Below are 16,802 nucleotides of genomic sequence, written 5' to 3'. Positions count from 1 at the left end.
CTAATTATTTGCCAAATAAAGACTAGACAGTGTAAGCCACATGCTAAGTTTTCCACATATCTCAATGTTTTATCATATTATTATTGTTATTATTAAACAGGATTTATATAGCGCCAACATATTACGCAGCGCTGTACAATAAATAGGGATTGCAAATGACAGACTAATACAGACAGTGATACAGGAGCAGAGGACCCTGCCCCGAAGAGCTTACAATCTAGTAGGTGAGGGAATTTCACACACAATAGGATGGGAGATATTGTAGTGGTGGGAAGTAGTGGTGGTTTCAATTGACAAAAGAAGACGGGTAGGCAAGTTTGAAAAAATAGGTTTTGAGCGCTCTTTTAAATGAGCAGAAAGTAGGAGCAAGCCGAATAGGACGAGGAAGGCCATTCCAGAGAGTTGGAGCAGCTCTAGAGAAGTCTTGTAACCGTGCATGTGATGAAGTTATGAGTGAGGAAGTCATTAGTAGGTCATTGGAGGAGCGGAGAGAGCGGCAGGGGGAGTATTTTTTAACCATGTCAGAAATGTAAGTGGGACAATAACTGTGTAGGGATTTGAAGGCAAAGCACAGGAGCTTAAATTTGATTCTTAGGAGAAATGGAAGCCAATGGAGAGAACTACAAAGAGATGCAGCGGAAGAGGAGCGGAGGGAAGGATGGATGAGTCTGGCTGCAGCATTCATGATAGATTGTAGAGGAGAGAGTCGGGTTAGTGGAATACCAGCGAGAAGGATGTTACAGTAGTCCAGACGGGAGATGATGAGAGCATGTACAAGGAGTTTGGTGGTCTCAGGGGACAGGTAGGGGCGGATTTTGGTGATGTTGCGTAGGTGAAAGTGACAGGACCTGGAAATGTTCTGAATATGGGGGGTAAATGAGAGGGCCGAGTCAAAGGTGACACCAAGACAACGTGCCTGAGGGGAGGGCCGAATAACAGTGTTGTTAACAGTTAGATATATGTCAGGGGGGGGGATTTGGAATTTGAGGGGGGGATGATGATGAGTTCTGTTTTATCCAGGTTGAGTTTCAGGAATCGGTCAGACATCCATGATGAGATGGCTAACAGGCAGCATGAGACCTTATCCAGGACTGAGGGAGACAGGTCAGGGGTGGACAGATAAATTTGAGTGTCATCAGCATACAGATGGTACTGTAAGCCAAAGGAGGATATGAGACTACCGAGAGAGGAGGGGTACAGAGAGAAGAGAACCAGTCCAAGGACTGACCCTTGGGGAACACCAACAGGGAGGAGAGTGGGTGAGGAGGAGTTACCATTGAAAGAAACTTGAAAGGAGCGGTCAGACAGATAGGAAGCAAACCAAGAGAGAGGGGTGTCACTGATACCACTGATGGAGCGCATGATTTGTATTAGAAGGGGGTGATCAACAGTGCCAAAAGCAGAGTTGCTTTATATTTGTAAAGCAACACAAATCATGTAAGCTGTAAATGGCCATGATAGAAATAATTTAACCAAAATCATAAAAAAAAGATTACATGAACGTGAAAATATTTTAAACTGTTCTACGGCTTTTGAGCTCTGGAATATCCTGTTCGGTTCATTTGAACAAGGTCCTTCCAGTGTAAATATTGCTTGATAGCTACCACCAAAATGGCAGATGTTCATCCCCATAACACCTGCTTCAATGTTGGCTGCCTTTAAGCCTGTGTGTCTCTTGGCACTGATTAACTGTCAGAATTGTAATTTCTGTGTGCATATTAAACATTTTCCTTTGAGGTCAAAACTTAATTACTAGCTTTGAAAGTGACTTTAAAGGAAAACATATTTTAACAACTGTTCTTTTTTTAAACATCACAAGTACAAGTGTTGTTTTTAACTGTCAGGTAAAGTTTCCAAACATTTGTGTTGTACATATATTAGTTATAAAACATGGCAAAAAGTGAATGAGTTGTATATTTTAATTTTCTAATATATAAAAATAAAATATATGGTATTTATTTCTGAACCATGTCCATGGGTGAGATGCTACATGTAAGGTTTCAACCACAGCTGCCTATAGAAAATGATATAGGGTGGCAATGAGAGGCTTAGTTCTTTAAGAACCAGTGCAGCAGTGTGAATGACAAGGTGCCAGCCACCAGGAACCATACAATCTGTTCCCACTGACAGTATGAACAGAGCATTAAAGTGTACATCAAACCAAACAGTTTTTCTATAAGTGGGGAAGAATTAGAACCATTGTCAGGACCTTGCTGACATCCATGACTAAGAGATTTAGAGTTAGAAACTAAGTTTGTCATCAAGAGATTTTGTTGGCAGGTGCAGTGTGTGAATTTCCTTTTTTCATTATAGACCCTTGAAAGTTAATGACCCCTCTCTTCTCTCTTTTAAGCCACGTACACACGTCCAAAGCATCTCGTCCGTTAATCGGCTCAGAGACGATATTGGACGAGAATCTGGCATGTGTACAGTGCCCGTCGTCCATCGTCCGAACAACCTACCTGGCGGATCCACGGACAAAGGACAACAACCGCGCAGCGGGTTGCCGCTCCGTCATTCTCCCCCTCCCTTCTCCATGAAGCAGAATAGTGCTGTATGTACAGCACTCCTTCATGATTTGTGCAGTCGTCAGTTGTTATTATTGTTCGTGTGTACCCAGCTTTACTCCGTCCTCTTCTACTAAAATTTCTGTTTGTCTTTTGTCTGTTTTGTTTTATAGATGGGGGTGTTGGCAGAAGGTATCATAATATAGCAATTCATTCATGTGTGTATATATATATATATATATATATATAGATAGATACCAAACTTTGTATGGGAAATTTATCAAAAACTATAACTCTGTCCTGCACACAAATGAGCAGAAAAGCTCAGTTCATATCTAGGAGTCATCCATATGTCGGATGTCCTTAACTCGGAGACTACCTGTATATGGTGTCATAGAAGGTTCAGTAACTATAAGTACCGTATTTTTCGGCGTATAAGACGCACTTTTTCTTCCCCAAAACTGGGGGAGAAAAGTGGGTGCGTCTTATACAGCGAACACAGTTAAAAAAAATTTTTAAATTTCATACTTACCCGATACCGCGATCCCGCGATGCTGCATGCTTCTCCTCTCCTCCTGGCTGCAGCGCGTAACCCCGCGATCCTCCTCCTCCTCCGAGAAGCCGGCACACGTGACCCGCGATCCTCCTCTGAGAAGCCAGCGAGAACTGCGCTCTCGCGATCCTCCTCTTCTGGTAAGCCGGCACACGTGACCTCTTAATATGTTACATAGTTGACATAAAATTGTTCTTAAACTGTTGTTAAATTTATACAGTTGATATAAAATATTTTACTACAGTATTTGGTTCAGAATCTTTTTTTTCTAGATTTTCCTCCTTTAAAATTGGGTGCGTCTTATAGGCCGGAGCGTCTTATACGTCGAAAAATACGGTACCTGTTTACCTAGATAGATAAAAGACTTTGAATGAATAGGGGACAAACAAACTTAGCTTTAGGAGTCTAATATAGTTATTAGAAGCCTTTTTGGTAATGTATACTGATTATCTATCTATCCAAGTAAAAATTTTATTTTTGAGCAAACACCTTAGTACTATTTTGCCTGAAAATTACATGAAAAGCATTAAATAAGAACTACAGCTAAATGTTATGTTTGGATTTTCATCTGATCTGTATTACCGTAGTTAACTTTAATATGGTTGTCCTAGTCTTTATTTAAAACTCCATTAACCAATGACACAAGTGTCACTAAAGTGATCACTTTATTACTAACTATTCTATACTATACTGTACTAGTCTATATTATACCACAAACCTTTATGAGTTTAATGATAATCTGGAATACTGTCTGCATCATAAATTGTCCCTTTCCATAGATGTGAAACTCTTTTTTGGTTCATACATTAAAGCTGACCTTGCAGCATCCTTTGAGAATGACTTGATACTGATTATATAGGTTTAGAAAACTGAATTTACTTTTTGCTGTAGCTCATCAAATGAATCACAGCTGCCAAGTATTCTTGGCTAGTGTTGTAGTGTAGTTACTCGTGCAAAGGAACATAATTTGCCTAAGGTTTGCTTAGAGCAGAACAAGATTTCCAAGAGTTTTTCCAGCTCCGCGCTGATAAATGTGAATAAAACTGCTACTTACGGAAGCAGTCATATAAAGGATCATATATTTTAATAATATGCACATAGAGATATATTGTAGAAATTACTGGGTATACATCTAGCAGGTATTCTTTATCATCCAATTAGCCACACTGGTAATTTAAGTTGCACCATTTACACATTTTATCTTTTGCAGCATTGCTAGAAAAAAATTATTTAATGCATATTTGGAAAAGTATTTTTCCAATGGCTACTTGTATGTATATCCCAGGTGATGTGTAGGTCCAGCAACAGGTCTAGGAAAACTTTGATTTGGGTCATTGTTATGTCACGGATATAATTTGTGACAGTTTATGCAAATATTGATGGGTTCAATTTGAAGTGTACAAAGAGAGATAACACAAAGACTTGAATGATGATACTATTTAATATTAACATAGATAAACAAAACAATGCAATACTGTAATAACAATTAATAAGCGGTAACAAAAGATACTTAGCTGCGGAAGAAAACTGAATTCACCCAAAGATTCTGCTGGAAATCAATAACTTGGCAGATGATCAAAGAAACATGTTGCATCCAGCAAGCTCTGGTCAAGACTAGTTATTAAGCATGGTACTGTGTTTTTAACTATCCAGGAAACTGAGACAATGGCCAGTGTTTGACCAGTACTGGCCAATGATCATCCCTTAAACCAGTATTTTACCTTATAAGGATGCCAGTTAAAGGATATGCTGCATTCCTTTAGGATGACCTCATATATGGTATACATGTACCAGTATATACTGGTAAAGCATTATTGTTGGTGAGACATAACTGATATTAAATAAATTGTGCTAACCCAACAGTCATGCATTGTACTGCAAAGATTGATGTAGTACTTCCCATTGGTATTTAAGAAATTATACCATGCCACTGCCCGACTTTCAGTCTGCTTATTGGATTATTTATAAGCACTACCAAAATTAATTGGCGCAACAAATTATTAAGCAAAACCGTAATAATAACCAAAATACTTGCTTTTGTAAAGCCTTAAAATGGACTATTAGATCAATATTTCAGGCATATTGGTATCTGAATGTAATGGCAACACATAAGCAAATTTTCTGCTTCCAAAGCAAGATGGCAAATTATATGCAAAACCCTGCAGCCCAGTTTGTGTTTGAGCATAAGGTGGGTACTCTAAAAAATGGGGGCCCAAAAATGGACCTTTTCCTAAAACAAGCTCAGTGCTGATTGGCTTTTCCCTTTTGTAACACCAGTGCTTTGAGAAGACAGTTTATGCAGCTGAGGCTGTACCATTGCCATTGTTCACATTGACCCAACAGAGCCTTCTTATGATTTTTTACATTTATTAGAAACATGGCTTCATATTTTTAAAATATTTTCCACTACTATGATAAATTGATATGAATACAATTAAGACACAATTGGTCGGAGAATCTGAATCTTTCAAGCATTTGGATGCAGTGTTTTATTTATTTACAGCTAGAAATGTATGTTTTATTTACAGCCTTGTTATTTGTGTTTTCTAGGTCAGCCGTGAAAAGTTTGGGAGAAAGAACATTTCAAAAGGTTTATGATTATCTCAAGTATGCCCGAAAAAATAACTTTGGTGAAAAAGAGGTGAAGCAGCATCTTGAGACTCTTGTTTCCAGGGCGAGTGACTGTTTCTTGGTAGACCAGATCCTGTACTTTGAAGATGAGCTTCTTGCTGCATCGTCAAGGCTTATCAAAGCCTGATTTTACTTACCCCTGGAGAAATTCTGAGACATCCACAGGCATGTGCTACCAATATTCATCTCAACAGGCTACAGATTGTATGGCAGATTACAGCTGCTCGTCTTCAGCTGCCAAATATTTTCAGCACACTAGAGGGGGAAATATAATATGAACTTTTGAAACATTGCTCTGATTACAGCAGTATTATATACAAGTCAAACATTGTGATAGTGAAACCGTGAAGATTTGACATTGTATGATGTGACTGTTTTTTTTCAATACATGGTTTTGGGTTATTTATAGTGAAAAACCATTTGGCTAAAAATTTATTAAAATATTTTTAAATTTGTTACATTTATTTTTCTCATTGCACTTTATCTATCAGTGCAAAAATGTGTAAAAAAAAAGTGCGATATGTTTTACAATATTTTCTATGCACTGCTTCATCGTTTTACTTATATATTAGAAAAAAAAAGTAGAAAAATGGTTTGTTCAAACAGATCTAAAGCATCCTCAACATCTTGAAGGTACAACCAGATTTACCAAAAACTATGGCTTGTAGAGGGCTGCCTAAATATGTGTAAATGAAAGAGATTTTTCAGATAGACTTCCACTATATCTAGTTATTGACAAATCAAAAGGAGTGTCAAACAAAATAAACTGAAAGGACAGTAATTTACTTTACTACAGACAGGCAATGGTATAAAGTAGTCTTAGTAAAGAGCCACTCAACCTAATTTTTGTTTGGGTTGTTGTATCAATTTCCTATATATATATATATATATATATATATATATATATATATAGAATATGTAGATAAAGTGCAATTTGTTTTCTTTCTTTCTGCTAAATGTGAATGTCTATATGTGACGGTGTTGGTTTTTAGAGATTTATAAATGTTTTACTGAGCAGTGACATCATACAAATATATTTAGATGTGTGTGTGTATATATATATATATATATATACACACATAAATTGCAAACAGCATATAATTATGTTAATAGATTACAAGAAAAATAAAACTGATACTTGAAAGATAACTAATACTCTACTGTTCTTAATTACCACTGCGTGCTTTGCTTTTAACAGTTACAGTTTTTTTATTTTTTTTTAGTGGTGTGGTGGGTGTCCTCCAACCTATACAGAAAAATATCTGAACTGTCTGTGCTGCCCATAACCACCAATTTCCACCTGTCCGTTTTACAATTTAGATTTGAAATTGTAGAAGGGAATGTAACCCTAGGTAGGTACCCTGTAGGTACTAAGTAGGTATATAAAAAGATCATTTACCAGACTAAATGATAAATAGGGATCACTGCTCTAAACTCTCTGCACCAAAATGTTTTTAAATAAGGTATAGTTGGCTAGATGTTATTGGTTTTATTTATGAGCATCATCATTCTGTACTACTAAACAAGCAATCACCAAAATGCTATCATCTTCCAAGTGCAGGCTTGAAAGGGAGATTCCAGTTGGATGCTTCAAGTATAATATTAGTTATATGGGACACCATGATAAATGAGGCTCTATGTCTTCTGTGTATTATTTCAGAATTATACTGACATTTCCTTAAAACCAAACTGAGAGAATATTGGGCTTACGGCAAAGATCTTATTTGATCTAATTAGTGGATTTTAGATTAAGATTTCTCTGGAGATTGTAACATTTACATTTTCAGTGTGTTTCATTGTTAGGCTAATGTAAATTTTAAAATGTAGTCTGTATAATAAATTCATGACATTTACATTTTTTTAGTAACTACAATGTATCTTCATAATTGTGTTTCCAAAACTGCCATGTACCTTTAAAGTGGACCTATCAATAATTATATGAATGTATTTTATATCATATATATGCAGAATACAGCAGCCGTATTATTCCATATTCCATTTCAACCCTTTATATGATGAATATACTGCTTTTTATATTTAAGAAGATGTAATATGCAATTTTGGAAATTTTCAAGGCAGCCATCCCTCTAGTCTTCTCTTATATTCTGAAATGTGTGTGGGTCCTCAATGTTATTACATACAGTGCAGGATCTGAATGGTCATACTTTGCATGTGATAAAATCATTGAGAGGACAGCCACATTACTGAAGAAGAGTGGAGCCTTAAGGGGACCAGTTGTCATACTATCAATGTAGAGGAAGTCTGCTGGACTAAGGTAAAGGTAATACTCTCTATTAGGGTCTACCTAGATTAAAGAGCAATATATTCTGCATATGAATGTGAGGAGGGGGTTGTCATTGTTCATTGTTTTTATGCCAGCTGGGCATTTATCTTTAAAAAGCAGTCCATTAGCATCAATTATTGTCGCTGGAAACAATCTTTCATGATTGTTTCCAGCAACAAAAGACTGACAGATGAACGAACAAGCGCTGTACACACAGTGCCATTCTCTTCTATGTAGAGGGAAGGGGGGAGAACGAGCAAGTGGCACCCCTGTCTAACCTCCCTTCACCTCTAGTCTGGTCATTCATCATCTGACGTTCATTTATTCATCAGGATGAATCCATGGACGATGTTGGTGACCTCTGTACACGTCAGATTCTCGCTTGAGATGAGCCCGTCTGTTTGTATTGGGTGTGAATTATCTGATGTGTGTACATAGCCTAAATTGGAAGAAATTAACTATAGTCATGTAAGATGTTCACTTAGCAGTGATTTATTAATTTGAAAATACAAATTTCACTTAGATTTTTGAATGTGATAAAGATTCATGTTGCAAAGAATGCCCAATCACATACAAGAAAGTGTAAAAATCATAATTTTTGCTTGCACATGTTTGCATGAAGTCAGCAAAGCCTCACCTCATATGCTAATCTAAGAAGAAATTTCTGGCTGAAAATTCACTTTGCTTAGCAAGTCAACTGCATTATATTCAGCACTGTGAAGAAGGTGCATCATCTGATCACTTTAGTTCTTGGGTACAGAGTTGGACCACAGTTGACACTGAAACCTGGCGGGTTCCAGCTCTAAATCATACAGGGGCTCTGGGGAGCCATTGGCACTCATTGTTCAGCCCACTGTGCTCCCATCCTAATTTATGGTCTGGCTGTATGTTGGGTACCACTACAGATCACTTTTAATCTAGGTAGATTAGTTTTAACGATGTGTGTGACAACATTGTATAAATATATTTTACACTGGAAATACAAAGTCGTAGAAAAATCATCTTTATTCTGTATATATAATGTAAAACAGTTTGCATTTTCATCTAATAGAGAATATTCCATGTGGAACAATTAAATTGTCAGTCAATGAAATGACATTTTAGAGCTGAAATGTCCATAGTGGCACTTTTACTATTAATTAATGTAATAGTGAAGCATTCCCACTTGTTTAAATTACTAGGTATAAATCATAATAGAACTGCATAAAGGAAAGGCCTGGGTCAGCAAGAAGAATAATTAGAAATTTGGAGGAATGGTTTATCACAGCTTTTTATCCAATGAAAACTAGTCAATAAAAATGACATCAAGCTCAGATGTTTGTTGTGACTTTTTGCTCTGTCTGGTTTAACTGATCAATGAACATGCATAATGTGTGAAGAGCCATAATGATAAGTTCATGTGCGTGTTCATAGTCAAGTAAAGAATATACAGGCCGTAGAATAATCACGTTAGTCCATATGTGTAATTTTTAATATGCTTTCCATAAGAAGTCTGCACTTATAAGGTAGTCAAATCACTGTATTATAATTTATATAATGGGCCTAATTTATTATAGCTTTCCAAGGCTGGAGAAAATACATTTTCATCAGTTCAGTGAACCTGGGTGATCCAGCAATCCTTGAATGGATTTCTTAAAAGTCATTTGTTTTTTTGTTAGCAAATGTTTTAAATCCTGGACCAGATCCATTCCAGGCTTGCTGGATCACCCAGGTTTACTGATGAAAGTGTATCTTCCTCAGCCGGTATTAAATCAAGCCCAATGTATGAATATGCATAAATAGAGAGTTACTATTTATGCATACTCATACATTGCCAATAAATACCATAATAAGTAGAAAGCACTGTGTCACTGTTGAAGAATTTAAAATTGTGGCCAAACTCCTGCAGATAGTGACCTAGCCGAGATTGAAACTAGCCCTGCAAAGGCCAGAGTGCTAACCTCCGAGCCACTGCCCCAAGAAACAATTTTATTTCTCCCTGTGACATCATCACCAGGCATTTAAACATTTTTGTCATTTTTGTAAGGGCAGATACTGGAAACTCAGTTCTTACTGAAGCAGGCATGCATCCAGAACTATATCTCTCAAAAGCCCTATTTCCACACACCATGCATGGGCAGGTTTCCTGGGAATCAAGACAAATCAAAGAAAAAGTCTATCTGTGGAGAAATAGGGAGAAGGGTAGGGTTAGGCAGAATTCTAAAGTCCAGCAGGCAGGGTTGACAGCACTGCAAAGACCGGCTTTACCTGAACTTTTAAACGAGAGAAACCTAAAATAATTTTTATGTTTTATATTGTTTTATGTTATAATAATAATATTATTAATAATGTTTTAGGGAACATACATATGTGTAAATAGAAGAAGTGACCCCCACCCTTGGTCTTACTGATACAGCTGCCAACCCCATAGAGGATCAAAGCATAAAGAGACGAGAAAGATAGGGTTTTTAGGCAAATTTCTTAAGTGTATTTGTGTGCTAATCAGTGTGAATAGCACAAAAATGTTAATGATTGGTATAATACACAGACAAATGATATAAAGCAAAAATCAAATTTATTGAAATAAAGGCATTCCTAGATGCAACTAGGGATTTGCCTTGCTAACTAAACATAAAATCATCTGACTATGAGTTGCAACAGATGTATCAAGGCTCAAATGTCTCTACCCGTTTCGTTAGAAGGCTTCATCAGGGGATGCATAGAGAGAGTCAGAACAACAAGTAAGCTGCATGAGTATTGGATTTAACCAGGGAGAGCGTACAGACCGAGTGGTCATCAGAAAGTTTAGGGAACCCCTGCTATATTTACTATATCCACAGCTCACAGTAAAATTAACATAGAGGTCAGTTAGAAGAATGCATGAATGCATCACATTGATGGCCAGCACAGAGAATGTCACTACAGATAGCAAAAAAGATCATTGGTCATTTAAGCTGACCAGAGAGGCCCATTTTGGGCTCATGGCTCAAAGAATTGCTAGCAACCTTTGGATAAACCCTAGTATTTCATGGAACCCTGGTTAAGAAACACTGGCAAAGACTTTCTGAGCATCAATGGCACTGTGTTAGGAGCACCTAGGATTTGACCTACTCTGGTTATTGGTTATTTCTCGGTACTTGAAGCATTTTTTAATGGATAAAACATGGAAAAATGCCCATGAATTGCAGAATTGTACTGAATATTTTTTTTGACACAGGCCTTATCATTTTGGATTTATTGATAATTTGGGTCTAAACTACTATTGTAGGTAAGAACATTTTTTTTATATATATTTTATCTATGGTGTTACCAATTATTTATGGTGCTATTTGTGTTTTATTTATGCTGCAAAGGCAATGGTGAATAATGCAAACAGGATACTAAATTAATAAATGGGTTTTTGAAGTTATCTCTGCAAGCAAATTGCTGATTGCTATGCAGAATGGATTGAGGTTGCTATAGATTCTGTACTCTGCACCCAGCTCCTTGCACTGTTTTATTAAATAAGCCTGAGAGTGTCACATATAGGTTTGCCAGCAGTGATGTCATTGATGATATAATCAGTTCTGAAACCCTGTCATATGGTTTCATGCAGTATTGGCATTATTTATTAAGTAATCCGTTGTGAGATCTTGTTATAAGGTGGTGTGTTATTTTATTCATTGCGGTGTCATTTGTAATTTAATCTGTTGTGACTATTCACATAGGCTGTCAGATTTCATTACCCGTTGCGATATAGGCATTTTACAAGCAATGTCATTGTATGATATAGATTTTTTCAGGGATGTTTAGGTTACCTAATTATTTATGATGTTATTCCTTGGGGTCCATTTAAAAAGCAGTGAATCTGACATTCCCTAAACATTACCTGGTGGAAATCTTCCAGGTCCATATGTAGAAGATCATATTCACCCCTTTATGTTTTAGGTATAATATTGTCAAATATGTTTTTGTGTTACTGTTTTCATTCATTATTTTTTTTAAGATGATTTCTTATAAGTTGTTCTGGGTTTCTGTACTTCATATATAGCTTTGTGTCATTTTAAATAGACCAAATCAAGTCCTAAATGGCAAGACTATAATTATGACAACCGATTTCAGCTGACAGCTTTTTAAAGCTGAGTGACAGCAAACCACATGCCTAATTACTGTGGGCATTAGTTTTTCTTTTGATCCAGTTTTTAGAAATTATTAGTTAGCATGATTACATAAGAGTTTAGCTAATAATTTTAGAGAACAAAAGCCCACACAGTTAGGTAGTGATACGTAAACTGTGAAGAATCATCATACTTGCATGCTTCAGCAGAAAGACGGTCCATTTGTTAGAAACACTGCATGCTGGGAAGCACTTCAAGAAATACTTAGGGGCAGTAGAAATAAACCTCAGTTATCTGTAATAGGTGGCTGTTTCTGTATCTTGCTTATTTCATCTATTGGGAACCAAGGAAAGTGTTTTCTATTTATACCAATGTGTACAAGTGGACCTGAACATTATTATCACCATAAATTTCATATACGTGGGGCAGCAGGGTGTCTCAGAGGTTAGCACTGTGGCCTGTGCAACACTGGGTCCACATTCCAATCTTGGCCAAGACACTGGGCCTAATTTATCAATGAAATCCACGCTCGCTGGTCGTGCGTACTTTCGCGCCGTTATATCGAGCCGGTTTACCGCGGGCTGGAGTCATATGCGCTCGTTCAGTCGCATCTCACTGCCAAGCCGGATGCTTGCAGATGCGCGGCTCCGGCCGCGAGCTCTTTCAGTTGCTGAATTGCGCGACGGCGTATGATTTAGGATCGCGAATATGAATGCGCGAGCGAGCTTCCGATTTTGCTTGATGAATCAGCCTCACTGTCTGCAAGGTCTCCGTGCTTGTGTAGGTTTCCTCTAGATACTCTTGTTTCTCCCACATTCCAGAAACATGCAGTTAGGTTAATTGGCTTCCCCTAAAATATGCCCTTAGACTGTATTAAAGACAAATGACTAGGGTAAGGACATTAGATTGTGAGCCCCTTTGAGGGACAGCTAGTGACATGACTATGGACTTTGTACAGTGCTGTGTAATATGTTGGCGCTGTGTGTAATAATAATGTCTCTGTGTAATAATATGTGATCACTACAAACCTGCTGCTTAGGCAGTTTGTTTGACATTAGGTCTAAATTGTAAATGAGTACATTTATAAGAAAAAATTTGATGAGATAAATATGTGAAGCACTCCATATCCAAAGCACTACAGGATTTTCTCTTTTTGGCTCTAGAATTTGTATATTTCATTATCAGCTACTCACAATCCAATATTGATCACAGTATGTATAGCAATATAAAATACAGAAGCAAGGTGGGGGGAGGCTGCCTGCTGGAAGTAACTAACATGAAAAAATTAAAACTTTTGAGTATATTGTATTTAAACAATTTGTATAGTGAATTAATTCAATTGTTGTATTTGTATATGTTGCTGTGCAAATTTCTATTATGTACATCGACATGCACTACATACAAAGTTATCCTTCAAAAATGATTATGCCCGTGTGAATGTGATTGTAGAGATAAAAGTGAAGGAAGTACAATGTAAAGGTTGTTATATGTAAAGGTTGTTTATAGTACTCCATACATTAACTCATGTCTACCTAACCCCCCTAGCGTTCTAATTTTCTCCGTATTTCCACGCAAAAGGCGTTACATTTTTCTGCATGAAAATTCATTTTACATTGTAGGCCTATAATTCTTAGGCATAACTCACTGAAATATGTCCAATATTTAATACATTTAAAAATAAACTTTTTAAATTTAAAAGAACCCCACAAAAATCTGTTAAAAAATAGTTAAACATATAACTGTACAGTTGCATGTATAATATATGTTAGATAAAGAATTCTTTGTATTGGACTTAATACAGCTATTTTGTTTTGAATCCAATACAAAATTATTTAAATTTCCCGCTGATCCACCCGCCCGCACCGACGCATGCACCGACGTCACCGGGAAACCCTGGAGATTGTCTCTGCAGTCACCAGGAGAAGATCCAAAGGAGGAAGACGTGTCCGGAGGAGCTGCGGGGACCAGCAGGATGCCGGGGAATGACAATGAATCCAGGTAATTGTTTTTTTTTAATGTATTAGGCAACCCCCGAGTGTGACTCGGGATTACCGCTTTTTGCATGGGAAATCCACCCCGAGTCAACACGGATTACCACTAGGGGGGTTAGAGTACCACTTTTAAAAATGTTGGATCAAGCAGGGTATTATTTCAGAAAGGGAAAGGCAATGTCCCATCCACAATAATCCTTTTTACCTGCCTGATCTCTCCGTGAAACTAACAAAAAAGCTGAGTTGCTTCCGTTGTGCTTGCTGAAACTAAATGAACTCCATCACAGGAAGATCGCAAGGAGGAAGAGAAGAAAAGGATGGCAGCAGCCTGCAACAGAACGGGGACAGGTTAGTTTGGCGGGGTTTAGTTATACTTTTTGGATCCTACAAGTACATATAAGTACATTTCTACTGACCTTTCACTACTATTTACCTACTACTACATGAAGGAATGCATCACTTAAAATCATTTAGTATTATTTAGAAAATGTTTTCAGTTCTGCAGCAAAACCATTCCAGGTTTTCTGGATCATTCAGGTACTTCCATAAAAGTCTTTCTTTTCATGTTTTAGAGAGCTTTAATACATTAGCCCCATTGTGTTTATCATTTACCCCACTGGATTTGTAATTCTTTACATCTAGTCCCGTGCTACATTTATTTTTCTTTATGCAAAGAGACAAACAATACACATAATATAAGATTAAGCTTCTAATGTTTTACTATTATTGGTGAATTTTGCCACGTGTTCTAAATTCTATTTTAATTTAATTTAAATGCAGCTTGTTATTTAAATATTAGGCATGAAATCTTGGGTTGTATCCTAGGAACATAGTCATAATAGTACAATGACAGTGTAACCTATTTCTAGGTGTATATTCCGATGACCCTGGAACACACTTGCTGGTGATGCTGGAACTCCTTGATGCTTGCTAAAAAATGATGCTACGAGTTTTAGGAGCCAGTTAATGTGATTTAAACCAGCCTTGGAAATGTAAATGTGATTGGTGATAAGGGAAGTAAAAATAGAATAATGTACTGGTATACAGGTAGTTCCCGATTTAAGGACATCCGATACACAGACTACTCCTAGATACGAACTGGGCTTCCCTGCTCGTTCGTGTGCAGAACGGAGGCTTGATGGGTGAAGGGGGTGGTTTGCATGACTTGCAGAAGAAATCTTTTGCTAAACACAGCTGAAACTAAGCTTTCTGTAACGCTTTAATCACCTTTTTGCATATCAAAGCATAGCTTGCTCCAGAAGTTAATGAATGTCTAGGTTTTTTTTTTTTTGCTTTGTTTGTGATTAACTCACAGTGAGGATTTAATACAGTAACTGACACGATGCGGCCTAATAATATGTTGAAACAAACCTGTCCTAATTGCATTTATTAAAATAATGTACCTGTTCGAACTTACATACAAATTCAACTTAAGAACAAACCTACAGTCCCTATCTCGTATGTAATCCGGGAACTACTTGTACATGGCACAGGCTTCAGGAAGTGAACTCCTACTGTCCTTATATTATCCTAAGGTTTATCTGCTTATACCAAAAGAGATTACACAGAACACAGATTTAGGTTAAATTGGTTGATTTCTGATGGTAAACCAGGTGCTGTGTTTAAAGGATAGCATTAGTAAGTCAAATAATTTTTTTACCTTGCACTTCTCTTTAAGCAATGGCAGAGGCCAACAACATTACATTACAGTATTATTGATAATTTGTCAAACATAACATTATGCATTTTGCCATAATTAGCTAGCAAAATACACATTTCTGCAGCATTCACTTTATATTTGCTACATTAAGCAGTTTCTACCTGCAAGTTATAGATTATTGTTCATCAGCACAATTCTCCATTATTAAACTAGAAGCCGGGAGTAGGACAGATTTCTAGCTCCAAAACTGCTTTGTCACTGACAGTACTGGCTTCAATTAGGAATCATTCTGGATTATGTGATCACTGACAGACAATCATATGCTTTAGGTTCATTAAAAAAAAGAAACCTACTGGCTCATCTGTCAATGTTTCTTGCTACAGCTGATAAAGTGAAATTGAGACATAAAGACAAAAGAAAATGTGAGGCTTCTGTTTATATTGGTGTGGAGGTTACAGTGTGGTTACTACTTCCTTACCCCATTGAACTGTTTCCTCGGGTGAGATGCTAATGTAGTGTAGTAAAACAATATAAAAATGAAGGCAGCAGTGAGCAGTTAAAGCATATCTTTCATAAAAAAAAAAAAAATACCTTTACTTTGAGGAAACATATATCCTTGTGCAATCCTATTCCAGTCTGCCCAGTGCCGTCCTTGATTTCTTGTTCTTTCTGGCGGATGAACCAGTAAGCGCAGCCATCTTTTCTTTCCTATGGCCCCCCAACTTTCACTGTGCAGGCGCCATAGTGGTAAGAAAAAATAAATTTTCCATTATAATAAAAGGATTATCAACCTTTTTATATAAGGTTAAAATGCCATAATAGGTCTTTTATTCCATGTATGGTTGTGCTGTATAGTGGTTTCACTTTAATATGTTAATAGGATTGTAAAGCAGGATGCCATTACCTGAACTGCAACATCATTACCTGTACACATACTATTATTGTGGTAAGTGTATCTCTACTTAATACTTTTCAAGTACATTTGATTTGGCCAAACAGATGTTATGTTAGCCTGTAAAAGAATATTATGTTTACATCCTCCTTGCACAAAAAGAATACATTCCTAATGTTGTTTTCCATGTCTTCTGCAGATCAAATTA

The 16,802-nt window shown here is 36.9% G+C and overlaps 1 protein-coding gene across 2 annotated transcripts in view; it reads left to right on the top strand.

Annotated features, from left to right (window-relative positions):
* Positions 1 to 16,802, top strand: part of NEK11 (NIMA related kinase 11) — a 158,934-nt gene that overhangs the window by 125,369 nt on the left and 16,763 nt on the right. Inside the window, exon 16 of one of the 2 annotated variants that reach the window (XM_072412329.1) lies at positions 5,611 to 6,149. The exons of the other annotated variant lie outside the window; for it this stretch is intronic. Within the exon in view, the coding sequence (XP_072268430.1) occupies positions 5,611 to 5,818 (208 nt within the window). The 3' untranslated portion in view covers positions 5,819 to 6,149. Of the gene's footprint in view, positions 1 to 5,610; positions 6,150 to 16,802 lie in introns of those variants that run through there. 2 annotated transcript variants of the gene reach the window in all.

Source organism: Pyxicephalus adspersus, chromosome 5 (genome assembly GCF_032062135.1).
Source record: "Pyxicephalus adspersus chromosome 5, UCB_Pads_2.0, whole genome shotgun sequence".
Taxonomy (NCBI): domain Eukaryota; kingdom Metazoa; phylum Chordata; class Amphibia; order Anura; family Pyxicephalidae; genus Pyxicephalus; species Pyxicephalus adspersus.
This window is presented reverse-complemented; position numbering and strand designations above follow the sequence as displayed.